The sequence below is a fragment of the Anomalospiza imberbis genome, chromosome 25 (genome assembly GCF_031753505.1).
Source record: "Anomalospiza imberbis isolate Cuckoo-Finch-1a 21T00152 chromosome 25, ASM3175350v1, whole genome shotgun sequence".
Lineage (NCBI taxonomy): Eukaryota > Metazoa > Chordata > Aves > Passeriformes > Viduidae > Anomalospiza > Anomalospiza imberbis.
The window spans coordinates 2,849,431-2,864,225 of record NC_089705.1 but is presented as its reverse complement, the minus strand read 5'-3'; the positions used below and the strand labels follow the sequence as shown (position 1 = coordinate 2,864,225).

Sequence of the window (14,795 nt, the reverse complement as noted above, 5' to 3'; positions counted from 1 at the left end):
CGGCGGAGCCGCGGCCCCGGCCCCGCCCTGGACAGAGCCCGCCGGTGCCGCCCCTCCCGCTTCGCTCAAGGCGCAAAGCCAGCCGTGGCAGGGCAGCTTTCGCCGAAGCGGCCGCGTAAGGAAACGTTACCTTGCGAAGCAATAGTCTTCATTAAACAGTCATTAATTTTCTTCTAGCAGCCGTGGTGCAAGCTGGCACGGAGCCGAAGCTTTAACAAATCTTTGCTATTTTAAGGTTCACGACATCCAAGTGCTTCCAGAGGGAAGCAAATACAGTTTTGAAAACTGTAAGTTTGTGTTATTTCCCTGGCACGCACAGCTCAAGTCAGGAGCCTGTGATGGCTCGACTAACACCTGTACCTGCTTTGCCGCTTCTTTAGCGAGACATGCCAGTCCCATTACTCAGAAACATGTTCAGCTGTACAATACCTTTCCCACAGCATTGCCCTCTCCCTGTTTCCACATGGTGCAACTTAATGCTTAATGTTCTAGCTTACATTCAAGGGAACTTTCTTCTAGCCTTTGTTCCACAGGCTGGGGATTTTTTTTTTTTGCCTTCCTTGTTTGGCTTTGTTTTGTTGGTTTAGGACATTTTTTTCTAATTAATGCTTTACAGACATAAAACAGTATTTCCCCCTCATTTTACTTCTCTTCCAGTCTGTTTAGGTCAACAGATACAATAGTAAGGTAAGCAATTATTATATTCACTAGCCCTTGATTACAATGACTAACAAAAGTTCTGATCCATCCTACCATATTTTCAAGATAGTTTAACATCCTTATTTTTAGGATGGGTTTTGCAGACTAACAGCCAATAAATCTAATACATAAGATAACTACTGCATTTAATTTCCCCTTCCTTTACTTTTCCTGTCATCAACTGCCATTAAAGTACCTGGTTTCAGGGTAGGAAACAAATGCAGCTCTTTAAAATATCATTATTCTTTATTTTTTAAAAAGGTCTAGTTTGCATTTCAGAAGAGTTATAAAACCAATTCAGGGAAAGGAGAGAGGGAACATAGGCAAAATTAATAATAAAAAGTCACACCCACATCCCACCCCAGCTGGATTTTATTTTCCCTGTTAGATGATCAGAAAGCAGAACTCCCCACACTGCAGTGTGACAGGTGGCACTCTAATTACACAGGACTTCCACCACAAGTAAGAATGTTGTATTATGTTCAGAACTGCACACGCAGTATGTGGATCGACTCTCCAAAGCCCGGCTCCTGGGAGCAGAGACATGAACTGCATGGGAAGAGGTACACCTCATGGAAGTTAAAGTGGCAGTTCAGTAGGTACTGCATTTCAGCACTGTGCTATATCCATCACTTAACTGCACTTGCTCATTTTATGCCCTTCTGAGTAGTGTTACCCAGCAGCTTCAGTGGAAGTCTCACCTCAATGCTGAGTACAAACATAGAAAGTAATTTGAAGGTCCTGCTTTGATTAACAGTTGGTCCATCAGTGTCATGTCACTCCTTTCAGTTAAAAGAAAAAGACAGATCCATAGTTCAACAGGACCGTTGAAAAATTACATGGAGTTGGCAAGCACAGTTATCTAAAAGTTAATCATACCTGTCATCTTTTCTTAAACACAGAAAGCAAGAACATTGGCCACTATGCTTAACTCAGCAGTTGCCATGGCATCTGCATGCACACAGTAATGCATTCTTTCTTTAAGATAAGTAACAAAGTAGACAACGCAGAGTTCACACACAAGACAGCATTTCTCAGGAAGCCCTTTATTAAGTCAAGGCAATAAAAGAAAAACTACTGTTATTCGCCATGCTTCTCATCTTGAGGTGGTTCATACTGAGCCAGCTGTGGATTTAAAGAAAGGAATTTAGTTAGTAGCAATATTTCATGTAACACACTATATTTAGAAGTGAATGAAAATGTATGGTCTGGACTTGATCCATTTACTTTATGCATTTTAACTCCCTCATCCTTATGCAAGCCCATTTTCAAGTCAGACAATAAAATAATTCTTCTCCCAAAACATCCATTTCTCACATTGTATAACCATGCAGCCATAACAAGGTGATTTTTAAATGCACTTTGAAGCACACATGTCCTGCCCTTAACTTTTCCCTGTTTTTAATTCCAGCAGTCTTTAAGTACTTTCACCTTAAATAGCAGTCGAGAGTGACTAGGGTACTATAAGCTTTCACTGAAACATGATTAAATGAAACAGTCATTCTCATTGCAATAGTATCCAACCTAGCATTTCTTGTAATCATTCTAGCTTCCATTATGCTTTCTGGAGAGTATGCAACTATATGCTTAAATATGACCTTTACTTGTAAAGTTACTACCAAAGAAAGATACAAAGTTGTTCACTTAACCTCAGTGGCATTAAAGGCAAGTTCAAGCTTGAAAAACAGTTCAAGAATTGTGGCTATCTCTCTGAAATATCCTCGTTCACTTTACTCAATTAAGATTCCTCCCCTCTGCAAACTGCAGAGTAGGTTAAAAATAAACAAAGTACATATAAATAAAATTTAAAATCATAAATAAAAAATAAAAATAATAAATGCAAAAAATATACATGTGTTCCTTCCTACCAGCAACAGTAAATTGCAGCACTCTGCTGTTAACAAGAACCACTAAAATGGTATTTCTTTATTGTTGTAGAAATTTTACTGCAACAGATGACAAGTACACAACCCAAAGTCAGTTTTCTTTTCTACCAAGGACCTGTGACTTCCTGTCCTCCTCCCAACACATGAATATCTGTCATTTGTGTGATGAATGCAACAGGAGTTACCAACAAATGCACAGATAAAGGCATGTATTTTATGTTAGACTGCTGCAAGAGAATGGTAGTGTTCTCCCTGCATGCTGTGTGAACTCCCACAGTATGTCAGAATGATGGGCATGACATTGTAGAGGAAAGAACAGGAAAAAACAAAACACACTAATACTGGAAAATCTGTAAAGAATGTGTTATTATTTAAAGAATGAAGCGCCAATGAAGTCTGCTAAAACAACTGGCTGGTCTACTGCTACTCTGCCTAAAATTGTGTTCTTTGCCATATTTCCTAGTAAGAAATATCAAATGTAGCTGAGGAGTCATGATGGGTAACAGGGAAGAAGGAGAATTACTAGGACAGCAAGATGGCACTCAGGATTCTTGGGCATTGCCCCTTTGTATTTCTTATCCATTCTCACAGAACTAAAGCGAGGTGGTTGTCTCCCAGTAAAAAACTCCGGGGTATTCACATATAACAGCCACCATCCTCTTTCAAAAAATGCATGGAAACCTGTAGTGCCACTAACCTACTAGCATATAAAGTATCTCAGGTGTTTCCTTCTTCAGTGTTGTTAGAAAGCTGTTCACACCTCAGAGCTCTCTCAGCCTGCAGAGCCATTAAAGAACGGCCCTGCCCTAGCTAGCACTCCAGATTTATTGTTGTTTCAAATAAATAACAAGGTCCCTTTAAGTAAAAAGCACAAATTATTGTTCCACACGGATCTAAGTGCCTGTGTAAGATCCTGCCATGTGTAAGTCTGTGCCAAGCGACACAAAGTAATACATAATATTCCTCCTTCAATCTGCCTTTTGAAAGGCTTTATAATGGATACAGTACCTTGTTTTTCAAAACTGTCTTGAAAGCATGATCTACATAATATCAGACAACTTAAACACATCCAAACAAGACTCAATGCAATGTATTGAACATGATAATACACTTTCCCTAAATAAATAAAATCCCTAGTTCAGCAATATTTTGTTATATTCTAAAAGAAGTGTTCAATAAAAAATAACATTCTTTACTACAATGAATTCTATCAGCATTTCTCAGTCATGAGGCTAAACAACGCAATATCATCTCTCAGTTATTCTAATGGAAGGAAGTTAGTTCTATTCCAAGTAATGAAAATATTTTTCTTGTTGTATAATAATGGAACTATAGAGGAACACCAAGTAGACTTTTACCTTGGTTTTCAATTTTTTATTTTCTTCCAGTACAGCTTCATATTTTTCTTTCATCTCTGCCACTTCCAAGCGAAGTGCCTCTATTTCCGGATTCTCAGGAGCTGAAGCTCCCAGATGATGCTTCAGAAAACTGGTATTTAGATGTTAAGTATTTCTTCAGTTGTATAACTACATTTTAGTTTTAACACCTGTTTTGAAGTTAACACTGCAGTACACATGGTCAAAATTGCAGTAAGCCGTTGAGATTACTACAGGAAAGAAGTTACCAAAATAGGAGAGCTTTTCAAATTCATAGCTACATTCCTTAAAAACAAACAAACAAAAACAAGATATCAGTACAAATCCTTATGCGTTACTACCTCCCTTTCTCTTCTTAATGGCAGATGTTCTGAAGAATTAAAAGAAATAACAAAAAAAAAAAAGGGCAATACCCAAAAATAGAGGCTGCTTAAAAACAGCAAGAAATCAAATATGCTAGTTCCCCCCTTCTTCGTGTATTTGAAAACAAACAAAAAACAACAGAAAAAGGAAGTGTGAAGAAGCAAACTTCAGAACCCATTGCCACTGCAGGTACTCAAATCTAATGCTGCAGGCCTACCACACTGAAACGACCTATAACTTAGCTTCATAATTGCTGGCATCCTGAAACAGCCTGCTCTCTTGCATCCTGTCAAGACTCTCTTAGCTTGTGAAAATGCAATCATTAGGTAAAATGCATTGATAGAAGTCACGTTCTGAATGCAAGGCATGGAAATGAGTCTATCCATTCCACCCGTGAGTCAGAAGCAATACTATCCACGAAGTCTCAATAAATAAGTCACAGCAAAGAAAAAAGGATACTCCAGTGCACTATCTGGTTTCTCTGGCTCTTCATATAAGGCTACCAACACTGCAAACAGAAAATATTCAACAATTGCAAGAAGTTCATGCAACTCTAAGTTTTTTAAACACATATCGGCAGTCGGAAAGCATACATGTTGCATTTTTCCATTTAATAAGATTTTCACTTGTACACTTTGACGTAAGCAACAGGTCGCTGTATCAGAGGAGACAGAGCATTCCACCTAGTAACAGCTAAAGAGAATTTTCTTGATCCCTAGCCCCACATTGTGTTCTGGCTATTCTAGCACAGAACACAAAACATCCTGGAAAAAATTACGTATGCCACATGCACCCTAGTACTAGCTTTTGCCAGTAAGATTGAAATTCTAACTATATTATTCATGAAACTCCTTAAGCTACATCTTTAAACCACAAGACATGGGCAGTTTCGCAGAATAGCAAACCTCCATTGAGCATCTACAGTTACAAATCTAAACAGCTACTAAATGGCTGGGTGACACTGATAATTTTTACGGGTGGGGGCTCTAATGGCCAAAACCGCCAGACAAAAGCAGCAATACCCCGACAAATGAAATAAAAATAGCCATTTACATAGTAACTTAACAGGAGACTGTCACATGAATACCCAGGAAGTTCCCAATCACAACCACTCCCTGCTCCCCGACAGGGGCCATGTGCCAGTTTCAGACGTCTTGAGCTACACACCCAAACTGGTTTTAAGCTAAGTACTTGCTAAGTTAAAAGCAAAGTTAGGCTGCCTCACTGCTTGGAAGAATTGCTTTGCCATCCCATAGGATGGTACTGCGATTGAAAAATCAAATGGTACTCACACACCAGGCCAAGAGTCTTAGTGCAGCAGCTATTCGCTTGACATCCTAGATCTGCTGCTCCCTCTTTAAACAGCATATTTTCAACATTAGCAGAATATTTTTTTTTTCAATATTAACATATTTTGCCACATTCTACAGGAAGGTTCTCAAAAAGATTTTAGAAGGATTTCAAGGATACCAAGTCACATGTGTCAAGCTTAGCATCATCATTTTCCCCGGTTTGATTTGTACAGTCATTAATCCAGAACTCAGTTTCATTCATTTTAGAAAAGAGCACTAAGTTCTAGCCAAGAAAGGGTATGAAACAAAGTTAAGATAACATTTGTTGTTATTTCATCTCAAGCACTGACTTCCTCTGTAGAAGAACTTCACGAAAAGCACCCATTGAAAGAAAATTAACCGAAAGTACGCATTGAAAGTAGCACTTTGGCCGAAGAAGAGAGGTCTCCAACGCACCACGCGGGGAAAGGACCCGCCTTCCCGTTCTACACGCACCTCCAACAATCGCCCCGCACACGGTGAGCGTGGGGGCAGGAGCGGTTTGCAGCCCCCGGGGCACGTTTCCAGCGGCCCGCTGCCCTGCCCCGGCGCGCACCGCCTCGCCGCGCACCTCGGGCTCCGTTTCCAGGCCACGCCGCACCAAGTTTTCCAGGCGAGTTCTTCTGCCGGCCGCCTCGCCGGACTGAGGAGAAAAAGCGATCGGCGAGGCGAGGCGGGAAGCCGATGGAGAGCGGCAAGGCAGCCCGAGGGAAGAGCGAGACGCTGCCGTGCGGGGCGGCAGCCGCTCCGCGGGAGCGGGACAGCCTGAGAGGAACGGCACCCGCCCGCAACGCCCCCGAAAGCGCCCGCCGGCGCCTCGGGCGGCACGACGCGAGCCGGAGACTTACCCTTGGTGAGCATGTCCAGCACTCCCGACTTCTCCAAGTACTGGCGGAACTGCTCCCGCTTGGAGTCCGCGGCCTGAGGGAGGACGCCCACACGGTCAGATCGGCGGCGCGCCCCGCCTCGACTGCGGAGGCGGCCCTTTAGCACAGGCCGGTCCCGCTCTCCGCCGCGGAGGCGGCACGAAGGGCCGAGCCGGTGTCGGTCGGCGGCCCGCCGCTCCGCGCAGCCGGCACAGAGAGCGGCACCGCGCCCACGCCGGCGCGCTCCCCCCTACCTTGTGGTGCGCCATCTAAGCCGCACGGCGCCTGCCCCGGCCGCGCGCCTGCGCCCTGCGCTTTAAGGGCGCGAGCGCTTCCCCACGGTTACCACGGCGACGGCGCCGCGGCAACGGCCGGGGCCTCGCGCCGCCCTCGCTCCCTGAGGGGAGCTCGCCCGCCCAGGGGCCGCCTCGGGACCGCCTCGCTCCCTGAGGGGAGCTCGCCCGCCTCGGGACCGCCTCGCTCCCTGAGGGGAGCTCGCCCGCCCAGGGGCCGCCTCGCCCCGCCCGGGACCGCCTCGCTCCCTGAGGGGAGCTCGCCCGCCCAGGGGCCGCCTCGCTCCCTGAGGGGAGCTCGACCGCCTCGGGGCCGCCTCGCTCCCTGAGGGGAGCTCGCCCGCCCAGGGGCCGCCTCGCTCCCTGAGGGGAGCTCGCCCGCCTCGGGGCCGCCTCGCTCCGCCCGGGGCCGCCTCGCTCCCCTCAGGGAGCTCGCTCCCCCCGGGGCCGCCTGGCCGTGCCGCTCGCCGCCCGACGGGAAGGCGAGGCCAGCGCTGTGCCCCCTTTCTGTCGCGGCTCTGGCCCTTGTCCCGCTCTGCCCTGCTCTCCTCGCCGGGGACGGTTCCGGGGCTCAGCTCGGCCCCGGAGCTCCCCGCGGAGAAGGGCGGGCTGAGGCAGCGGCCATCGTCCGGAGCGGGGCCCGGGCGTCTCCGAGCGGCGGGTGCCGCGGTGTTCGGGCCGAGCGGCGAGCTGTCCTGCGGATCGCTGCGGTTTTTTCTGTTTTCCACAGTAAGCCTTCTGGTTTGTGAAATTCAAAGTGTGTGATTAATAAATTTCTGTAGCTGCAGCTGACTGAAATCACAGGAAAAATTTGCAGCAAGCAGCAGCTGCAGAGCTGCCTACCCAAGAGGCTTTGAAGAGCGGCACCTGGTGAAATCTTCGCGTCGAAAGGAAAATCTTTTGCCCTAGCCTGTTTTAAAAAAAAAGCTGTTATACCTGTTTGTTTTTTCTGAAACATTGACAGATAAAATCTATTTATTATAGAAATAATTTTTAAAAAATTTAAAAAGACCAACCAAATGATCTTGTACATATGATGTTAGGGAGTTTTCATGCTCTTTCTCCATGCTCTTCCACAATGTTTATCTTTTTCAGTAGTTACTCTTCATTTGGGAAGGTGCTGTGATTAAACAGAATGTCTGACTCATATCCAGACATAAATAAGTTAATAAAATTCCTCTCACAGCAGCAGAAAATTCTTTTCTAACTTGTCTTGAACAACAAAAATACAAATGTCATGTCCCATACATGAACACCTGAATGCTAACTTTCTATTATTTAGACAGAAGGAAGAGAGTGCATTAAATACAAGGCTTTTTATTATGGAGAGATTAAATGCAAAACAAGCATTAGCAGCTACTGCCCACAGAATTTTGTGCATCGAGAAATGAAAGAATCAAAGCCACAGCAGCAGCATTAACTTGCCTAAGTCACACTATACAGTTATGTATGTTCCAGTATATTATACAACCTTAAATTTTACAGCGTAAACACAATTATGTATGTATGTATACACATAGAAGTGAAAAGGAGAGAAATCTACAGCAAATAGTTTTAATACTTCTAGTGTGTATTTCTTACATGGACAGGACCAAATTAATGTTGCTGCTACAAGCAAACTAGCCTTTTAGGTTTTCCGGCTTCTTTTTTGCTAGTGTTGTACAGTTTTCAGTCAATCTGAAACATGGCTAGCTGGTAAAGCATAATGACAGTGCACTTTAAGGATTTCATTGTGCTGTAACATCATTATGCTATATCTCACAAATTATTTTTTTCAATAGATGAACAGTATGTCAAATCTGCTAGTAAGAAATACACACAAAAATACTAATGCATTCCAGCTGTGACCACCTCACCAAGTATTTACAGTGTTTCAGTGCTGTGCAACTCAAACAAATGTATTCCATACATGGAAAGCTTGATTACAAATGTACCGTAGTGTTTTGTTCATCTTTGCCTCCTTTATTATTTCAAGATGTTTGATGGAACTTCCTTTACACCATATGGACCTAACAGCAAGTGGATAAATGTCCTAATGTTTTGTTATCCCCATAAAAAGCATAAACACAAATGCTCCTCCTGAACAGGTAGAAGCCTTGTTTGATTTAAAAGTTTATCAAAATTCGGGGGAGAGACAAACAGAAAAGGAGTAGTTTTACTGTTTGATAAACCTTTTATATGTCTTTTGACATTGTAACTGAAATCAGGAAGGTACTACCATATTTGCTTTTTTTGGTTCTCTGTCTTTGGTTTTGGTTTTCTTTTTCTGTTTTCCATAGTAAGCCTTCTGGTTTGTGAAATTCAAAATGTCTGATTAGTAAATTTCAGTAACTTGTTTTCTGATTTTGCTATCTTATTAGTGTTATGAAAAATGTCAAAAGTAAAGCTCACAACATATCTGTAATTCATGACGTTTTAAAAAATTAGTGGTGTATTGAATTCTGATAGTATACTATAAGAAATTCACTTTGATTTTTCTGCTGAGGAAGTCAGTGGCGATACACTGAAATAGAAGTGTACCATGGAGCCAACAAATTAGTGATTTCTGTTGTAAATGCTTTTTCTCTTTGTATTTACAACAGTTTGAACAGTGGAATAAGTTTGACATTCTGCTTTTGGTCAGCTACCAAATGTCTGTTTGAATTCTCAGACTGATTAGGCAGAGACATGTTTACCAATAAGTTCTTCTGAGATCATCTTTAGCCAAATTTAATTTACTGGTCTTTGTAAAAAATATCATTAGACTGTAAATTTTGTCTTCTACTTTTATTCAGTTTTAATAGTATCAGCTGTGATTTTATGCCTTTTTCCTAATATGTGGATTGAGAGGATGTACGTTTTCCTTTTTAGCTGGAGTGTAGAAGTTTATACACTGAGGTGTATGCCACATTTTCGTTACAAAGGAAGAAAAGAAACTGTTTAAAATTACTTAGCTACTATTCAAAGGATTACACAACTATGTGAACAGCTGGCTAAAGCTGAATTATTTAGCTGCACTTCCACATAGGTCTGGGTTATGTCTCTGTTCAGGAATTATCCCAGCATTGGTTAGTGCAGCTAATGGGTTAATTCACACTATATTTGAAGATCAGTGGGGGCACGCCTACTGCTGGCATTACTTGACAGTGACTGTTGCCTAGACAGAGAGAAAAGCTTAGGACTATTCAAATTTCTGCTTTGTGTAGATTCTGAGCTCACCACCCCCATAGAATCAGAAGTGTCTGGTCGGCTGGAATTTTTTCCATCAGCATTGTAAGGAATTTGAGCTTTGTTTACATTGAAACTGCTCTGTCTTCTGTCACTGTTCTTTGGAAGAGAATTTGTTAGTGCTCCTGTGCTCCCAACCGTTGCCTGTCGTCTAAAACTGCTACTAGGAAAAGTTGTACCAGGTTGCAATGAAGTTTGACATGGCATCTCAGCAAAGCTTCTCAAGTACATGTTTGAGGCAGTATCTGCATTCTGAGTATCAACAAGAAAATGTTTCTTTTCAGCCTTTTCTTGTGCATCATGTGTCTCAGTCCAAAGCTCGCCAAGAAAGCCTTCGTTATTATTTGTGCTAGCATTTTGAGTCTGATTGTCTAAAGCATTTGTAGCTGGCCTCTTCTTTGGAGATTTATTTTCCTGATTGCAGTGGGTGTAATTGCTGCTGCTTTCTGTACGGTTATTTTGCACAGACTGAAACACAGAAGGAGAATTTAAAACTGGGTAGAGCATAGTGTCAGTTTGCTTTTCCATCAAAAAGGTGTAACTGCTAAGAGCACAAGGAAGTGTTTTCTGAGGGGTGGTGGATATTCCCAAAGAAGAGTGTGGTATCACAGAGTATTTCTTAGATTTGTTTATGTAGAAATTGTCAGAGTCATCTTTGTTTTTATTCTGCTCACAGAGTCCCATTTTAATTTTTCGGAATCCTAAGTGGATAATTTCTAGAATATTTAAAAGCAATGATACAGTTGCTATTGATTGCATAAATAATATAAACACTGTCTTTTCTGTTGGTCTAGATACAAAGCAGTCAACTGTGTTTGGACATGGGTCTCTCTGACATTTATAAAGGGGATCTAAGTGAAAACCATAAAGAAGGTACTGCCCAATCATAAAGCCAACTTCCACTGCAGATCTTGTGAAAATATGTATCACGTAAGTGCAGAGCAAAGAGCCTCTTAGGGGTGCTTTGTTTAGCTTTCTTTGATCCAGTTGCCGGAGCTCTCTCTCCAGTCTTTTACGATTTTCAGTCATTTCTAATTCAGTGCTTTCAAGTTCCACCCTTACCTGAGCTTTCTTTTTTTGCCTCTCTTTTTCCAATGCTCTTAGTCTGTATAAGGCATGACCCATATACACCAAGGAAGGGGAAGACACAAATATAACTTGCAAGACCCAGTATCTTATGAGAGAGATGGGAAAGGCCTCATCATAGCACACATTTCTGCAACCAGGCTGCTCAGTATTGCATATAAATTCTGATTGTTCATCATTCCAAACATCCTCAGTTGCCACTCCAAGGACAAGCATTCGAAATATGAAGAGGATCGTTAGCCAAATCTTTCCAATAATAGTGGAATGAATGTGGACCTCCTCTAAAATGCCTCCAAGGAAATTCCAGTCTCCCATGGTTATTCTGCCATATTAACACTAAAATGTACGAGAGAAAAAAGTATCAAACATTGTAAAAGTTGCATTCCTTCCTTAACATATTATGAAAAACACAACGCTGGGAAAACTATCGTATCTCCCGTTGTAACCATGGGAACATGACCAACTGGTCGTTGATAATTAGGTATTATTTTCTATCACCTATGAGATGGAGAACTGCATCATCTGCCTGTGCCTACTTTATTTTTAACATCCTGATAAGCACATCGCTACAAGATATTAAACACCCTCAGTCTGCATCAGATCAGTGGAAACTAGAGTGCCTGACTTGTAGCAGGATTTAAAGAGCATTATGTGATCCATTTGAACCATCATCCAATAACAATGTGAGAGCAGTATGGTTATATTTAGGACACTTATCAACATACAGGAATATTTCCTTGTCCTCTTTTTCAGATGTTCCGAGCCCCATGTCACAGCTGCAATTATGGCAGTCCAATTAGTGTTTAACAGAAAACTGGTTATATAAAGGAGCTCAAGAGGGAATAAATCATCTAATGAAAATGTCAATATTCATTAAAAAGACATGTTTAAGCATATCATTTTGTGCAGACATTTGTTTTTTGTTTATGGATATCAACAATAAATAAATAGAATCGCTGTAATTGGTTTGCTTCCTCTGATGAGTGATATCTGCATTTGAAATAGTGAATAGAGTGCCTGTCAAGCATTATCACTTTGGCCACAACTCTTTGAAAAATAAACAATTTACACAAAAAATCTTTACCAGCATTTTCATAAATGACTGTCATCTGAATATAGATAATCTGGTAACATATGTGTGTAATTGGACATCTCACCTTTCTTTCATATGTTTGTTTCTCCATTAACAGGATAATACATTGTGGTCAAAATTTTAAATTCCTTTTCAATATTTATGTTATTGTATACATACACAATTGTAACACAATTTTTCTTATGTGTGGGGACAAGCAAAACACTTGTAAATTTACCTTTTCATTGTATGGACAGCACAATTCAATAGAATAGTATCTTTGGTGTTTTTTAGAATAAAGGTGCTTTAGCATAGCATTTTCTCTTCAAATGGGATTAATCTTCACCCTATCAAACAGGAGTGCTAACAAGTCAACAGAAGTTGGAATCTTATGGTTGCAATATTAATGTCCATAGAGGAATCTTTATGTTAAGCCTTCTAAACATGAAAATACTTTTGCAAATCAGTATACAAATAGGCAAGTCAGACATTTTTTAAAGAGAAATGAATTAAATGGTAAATTAAAAATAAAACATACCTTTCTTTACAAAAATATGAAAAACTAAACATCTGCGACGTCCAATAAAATATTACAACCCCTGCCATCTTCCATCTAAGTGAGTAAATTGACACATTATAAGCAGTTTATTTTGCTACAGTAGCAAATAGAGTGTGAGCTTTGCACATGGAATTTATATTTGCTGGGGCTGAAGGGAGGAGAAAATCGATTTATTGTTCAATCTACTACCGCTTCAAGCATAATTTAACTATGAACAGTAAAAGATTCTCATTTTTAAAAAGCTAGAAATAAAACATCTGCAGCTTTAAGTTCTTTGAGATTATCTTCTCTTTTTCTCAATAGCACCTTTTAAGTTTTAGGAACACTCTCAGCCTCAGAAAAACAGAATAAAACAGAACTTTCAGACTACGTTTAGTTTATGTATCTCACTAGCAGCAGACATTCAGCTTGCCTGTGCAAAAGAAGATAAATCTTCCCAAATACTGTAATTGTAAATTCCTGCAGACAGCCTGTTCTCCTGCAACAGCTTAGCACCACACTCCTGGTGTAAAACATCAGTGGATGTACTTTTGGCCACTCCAACCTCACACCCTCCTCACAGACAGCATCTCTTATATTCTGTGATTCTGCACTTCTCATTTATTCTCCTGAGACCATATTACTTGTCATAGTGATGTCTTTAAAAGACTCCCGAACTTGACAATGGTTTTACTCTAATTTCCCCATCCATGTATTTCAGTATTTATTTTTGGGAGCAAATCATTGTAATTCCTGTCTTAAATGTCAGACGTACTAAAGATGTCATTATTCTTGACAGTGATAGTTATGTATAGCCTATAAAAATGACTAGGTGACACAAGTTCCATTTTTAATCCAGACCTTAAACTACCCATCTGCATTACCTCAGCAGGAAAAATAGGGAGAACAGGCTGAAATATTTTCTGTTATAAAAGAGCGCACAAACTGTCTGGTCTCAAAGAACATTTTGGGTACTGATGGTAAGCTGGGGAAACCCTTTCAAACACTCTAAACACTAAGAAATGTTGGGCAGGGGGGAGGGAAAAATACCTTGTTTTACAAAAGGAAAAAAAGAAATAAATATGTCTTATTTGTGTACAATTTTTTTTTCTGAAGCCAGCATTAGCAGTGCAGTGGCCAAGGGCACAGCCTCATTAGGCATGCCTGGTATTAATGTGCAAGTCCACTGCTAGGACCAATATGAGTTAAGAAGCATATCTAGCACTATAATGTTCTTTTAGGTGATCCTCATCAGCCTCTGCAAAAGTGTAGTTCTGATTCAAATGTCCTATAAAGGATGAATAATCTTCCTCTGCTGAGAATTCTAAAAAGCTAATCATTATCTTTTAATTTTGGTGCTGAAGATCAGTCAATAAGTCATGTCCAATTTCACACTTGACTGCTTGCCTAAAAGTACTCAATCATTTTGGCAAGCTAGCAGTCTCCAGCCAGCCATCTCTATGAAGTACTTAAAGCAGGATTCTAATCATGTGTCTTCTATTGAGTACTTAAAGTAGGTCTCTAAATATTTTTCTGTTATTAATAAAACCCTCTAAGTCTGCTGAAGTGGTCCACAGACACACACACACACACACCCACACACACACACACACACACACCCTGCCAGCTCGTGCAGAGATGCTGAAGTTTTGTTTGAAAACATTAAGTGTTTGGTGAGACTGAGCTGCCATGGCTGGAGATTTACTTGCTCTGTAAAACCTAAATATTTAAAAAAAAAAAAAAAAAAAAATTTAACGATCCACAGTGTTCCCGGATGCATTATCTCTTTTAAAATAGTACTACAGTTAAATGACAACTTGACAACTCACGAGGGAAAATAAATTCAAGTGCCAACAATGATTTTATAGTGTTGATGCTGCTTTTTACCTTAGTTCAGACAGCTTGGAACTGTGACTATTTACATAAACTCTTTATAACAATATTCAGAATTTAGTAATTTAGTGTTGTATGGAGAGGCTATTTATTTTTCTTTCAGGTCTAGAAGCGACCTCACTGGCTTTTTATTCACTGGAAAACATTCTCTAAATTTTTATGACTATATTGATTTTTCTTAGCTT

General features: G+C 41.0%; 2 protein-coding genes across 2 annotated transcripts; both read right to left on the bottom strand.

The window, feature by feature from the left end:
• Window positions 1-1,729: 1,729 nt before the first annotated feature.
• MYCBP (MYC binding protein) lies at window positions 1,730-6,859 on the bottom strand. Its single transcript, XM_068172654.1, has 5 exons — window positions 6,776-6,859; window positions 6,504-6,576; window positions 4,784-4,832; window positions 3,944-4,073; window positions 1,730-1,824 (listed from the first exon to the last, which is right to left on the bottom strand). Exons 1-5 carry the CDS (start codon window positions 6,788-6,790, stop codon window positions 1,780-1,782), a joined length of 312 nt encoding a protein of 103 aa, XP_068028755.1. The 5' UTR covers window positions 6,791-6,859; the 3' UTR covers window positions 1,730-1,779.
• Window positions 6,860-8,599: 1,740 nt separating this feature from the next.
• GJA9 (gap junction protein alpha 9) lies at window positions 8,600-13,188 on the bottom strand. Its single transcript, XM_068172376.1, has 2 exons — window positions 12,718-13,188; window positions 8,600-11,443 (listed from the first exon to the last, which is right to left on the bottom strand). The coding sequence occupies exon 2, from the start codon at window positions 11,420-11,422 to the stop codon at window positions 9,890-9,892; it is 1,533 nt and encodes a 510-aa protein (XP_068028477.1). The 5' UTR covers window positions 11,423-11,443; window positions 12,718-13,188; the 3' UTR covers window positions 8,600-9,889.
• Window positions 13,189-14,795: the final 1,607 nt, after the last annotated feature.

Bases quoted from the DNA above. Each gene is read 5' to 3' on its own strand.
- GJA9 (XM_068172376.1), bottom strand. From the start codon at position 11,422: ATGGGAGACTGGAATTTCCTTGGAGGCATTTTAGAGGAGGTCCACATT.
- MYCBP (XM_068172654.1), bottom strand. The intron at 4,833-6,503 runs GTAAGTCTCCGG...TTCTGTTTGCAG, and splicing joins GCTGGACATGCTCACCAAGG to TGTTGGTAGCCTTATATGAA. The intron at 1,825-3,943 runs GTAAAAGTCTAC...TTAAATCCACAG, and splicing joins ATAAAAAATTGAAAACCAAG to CTGGCTCAGTATGAACCACC.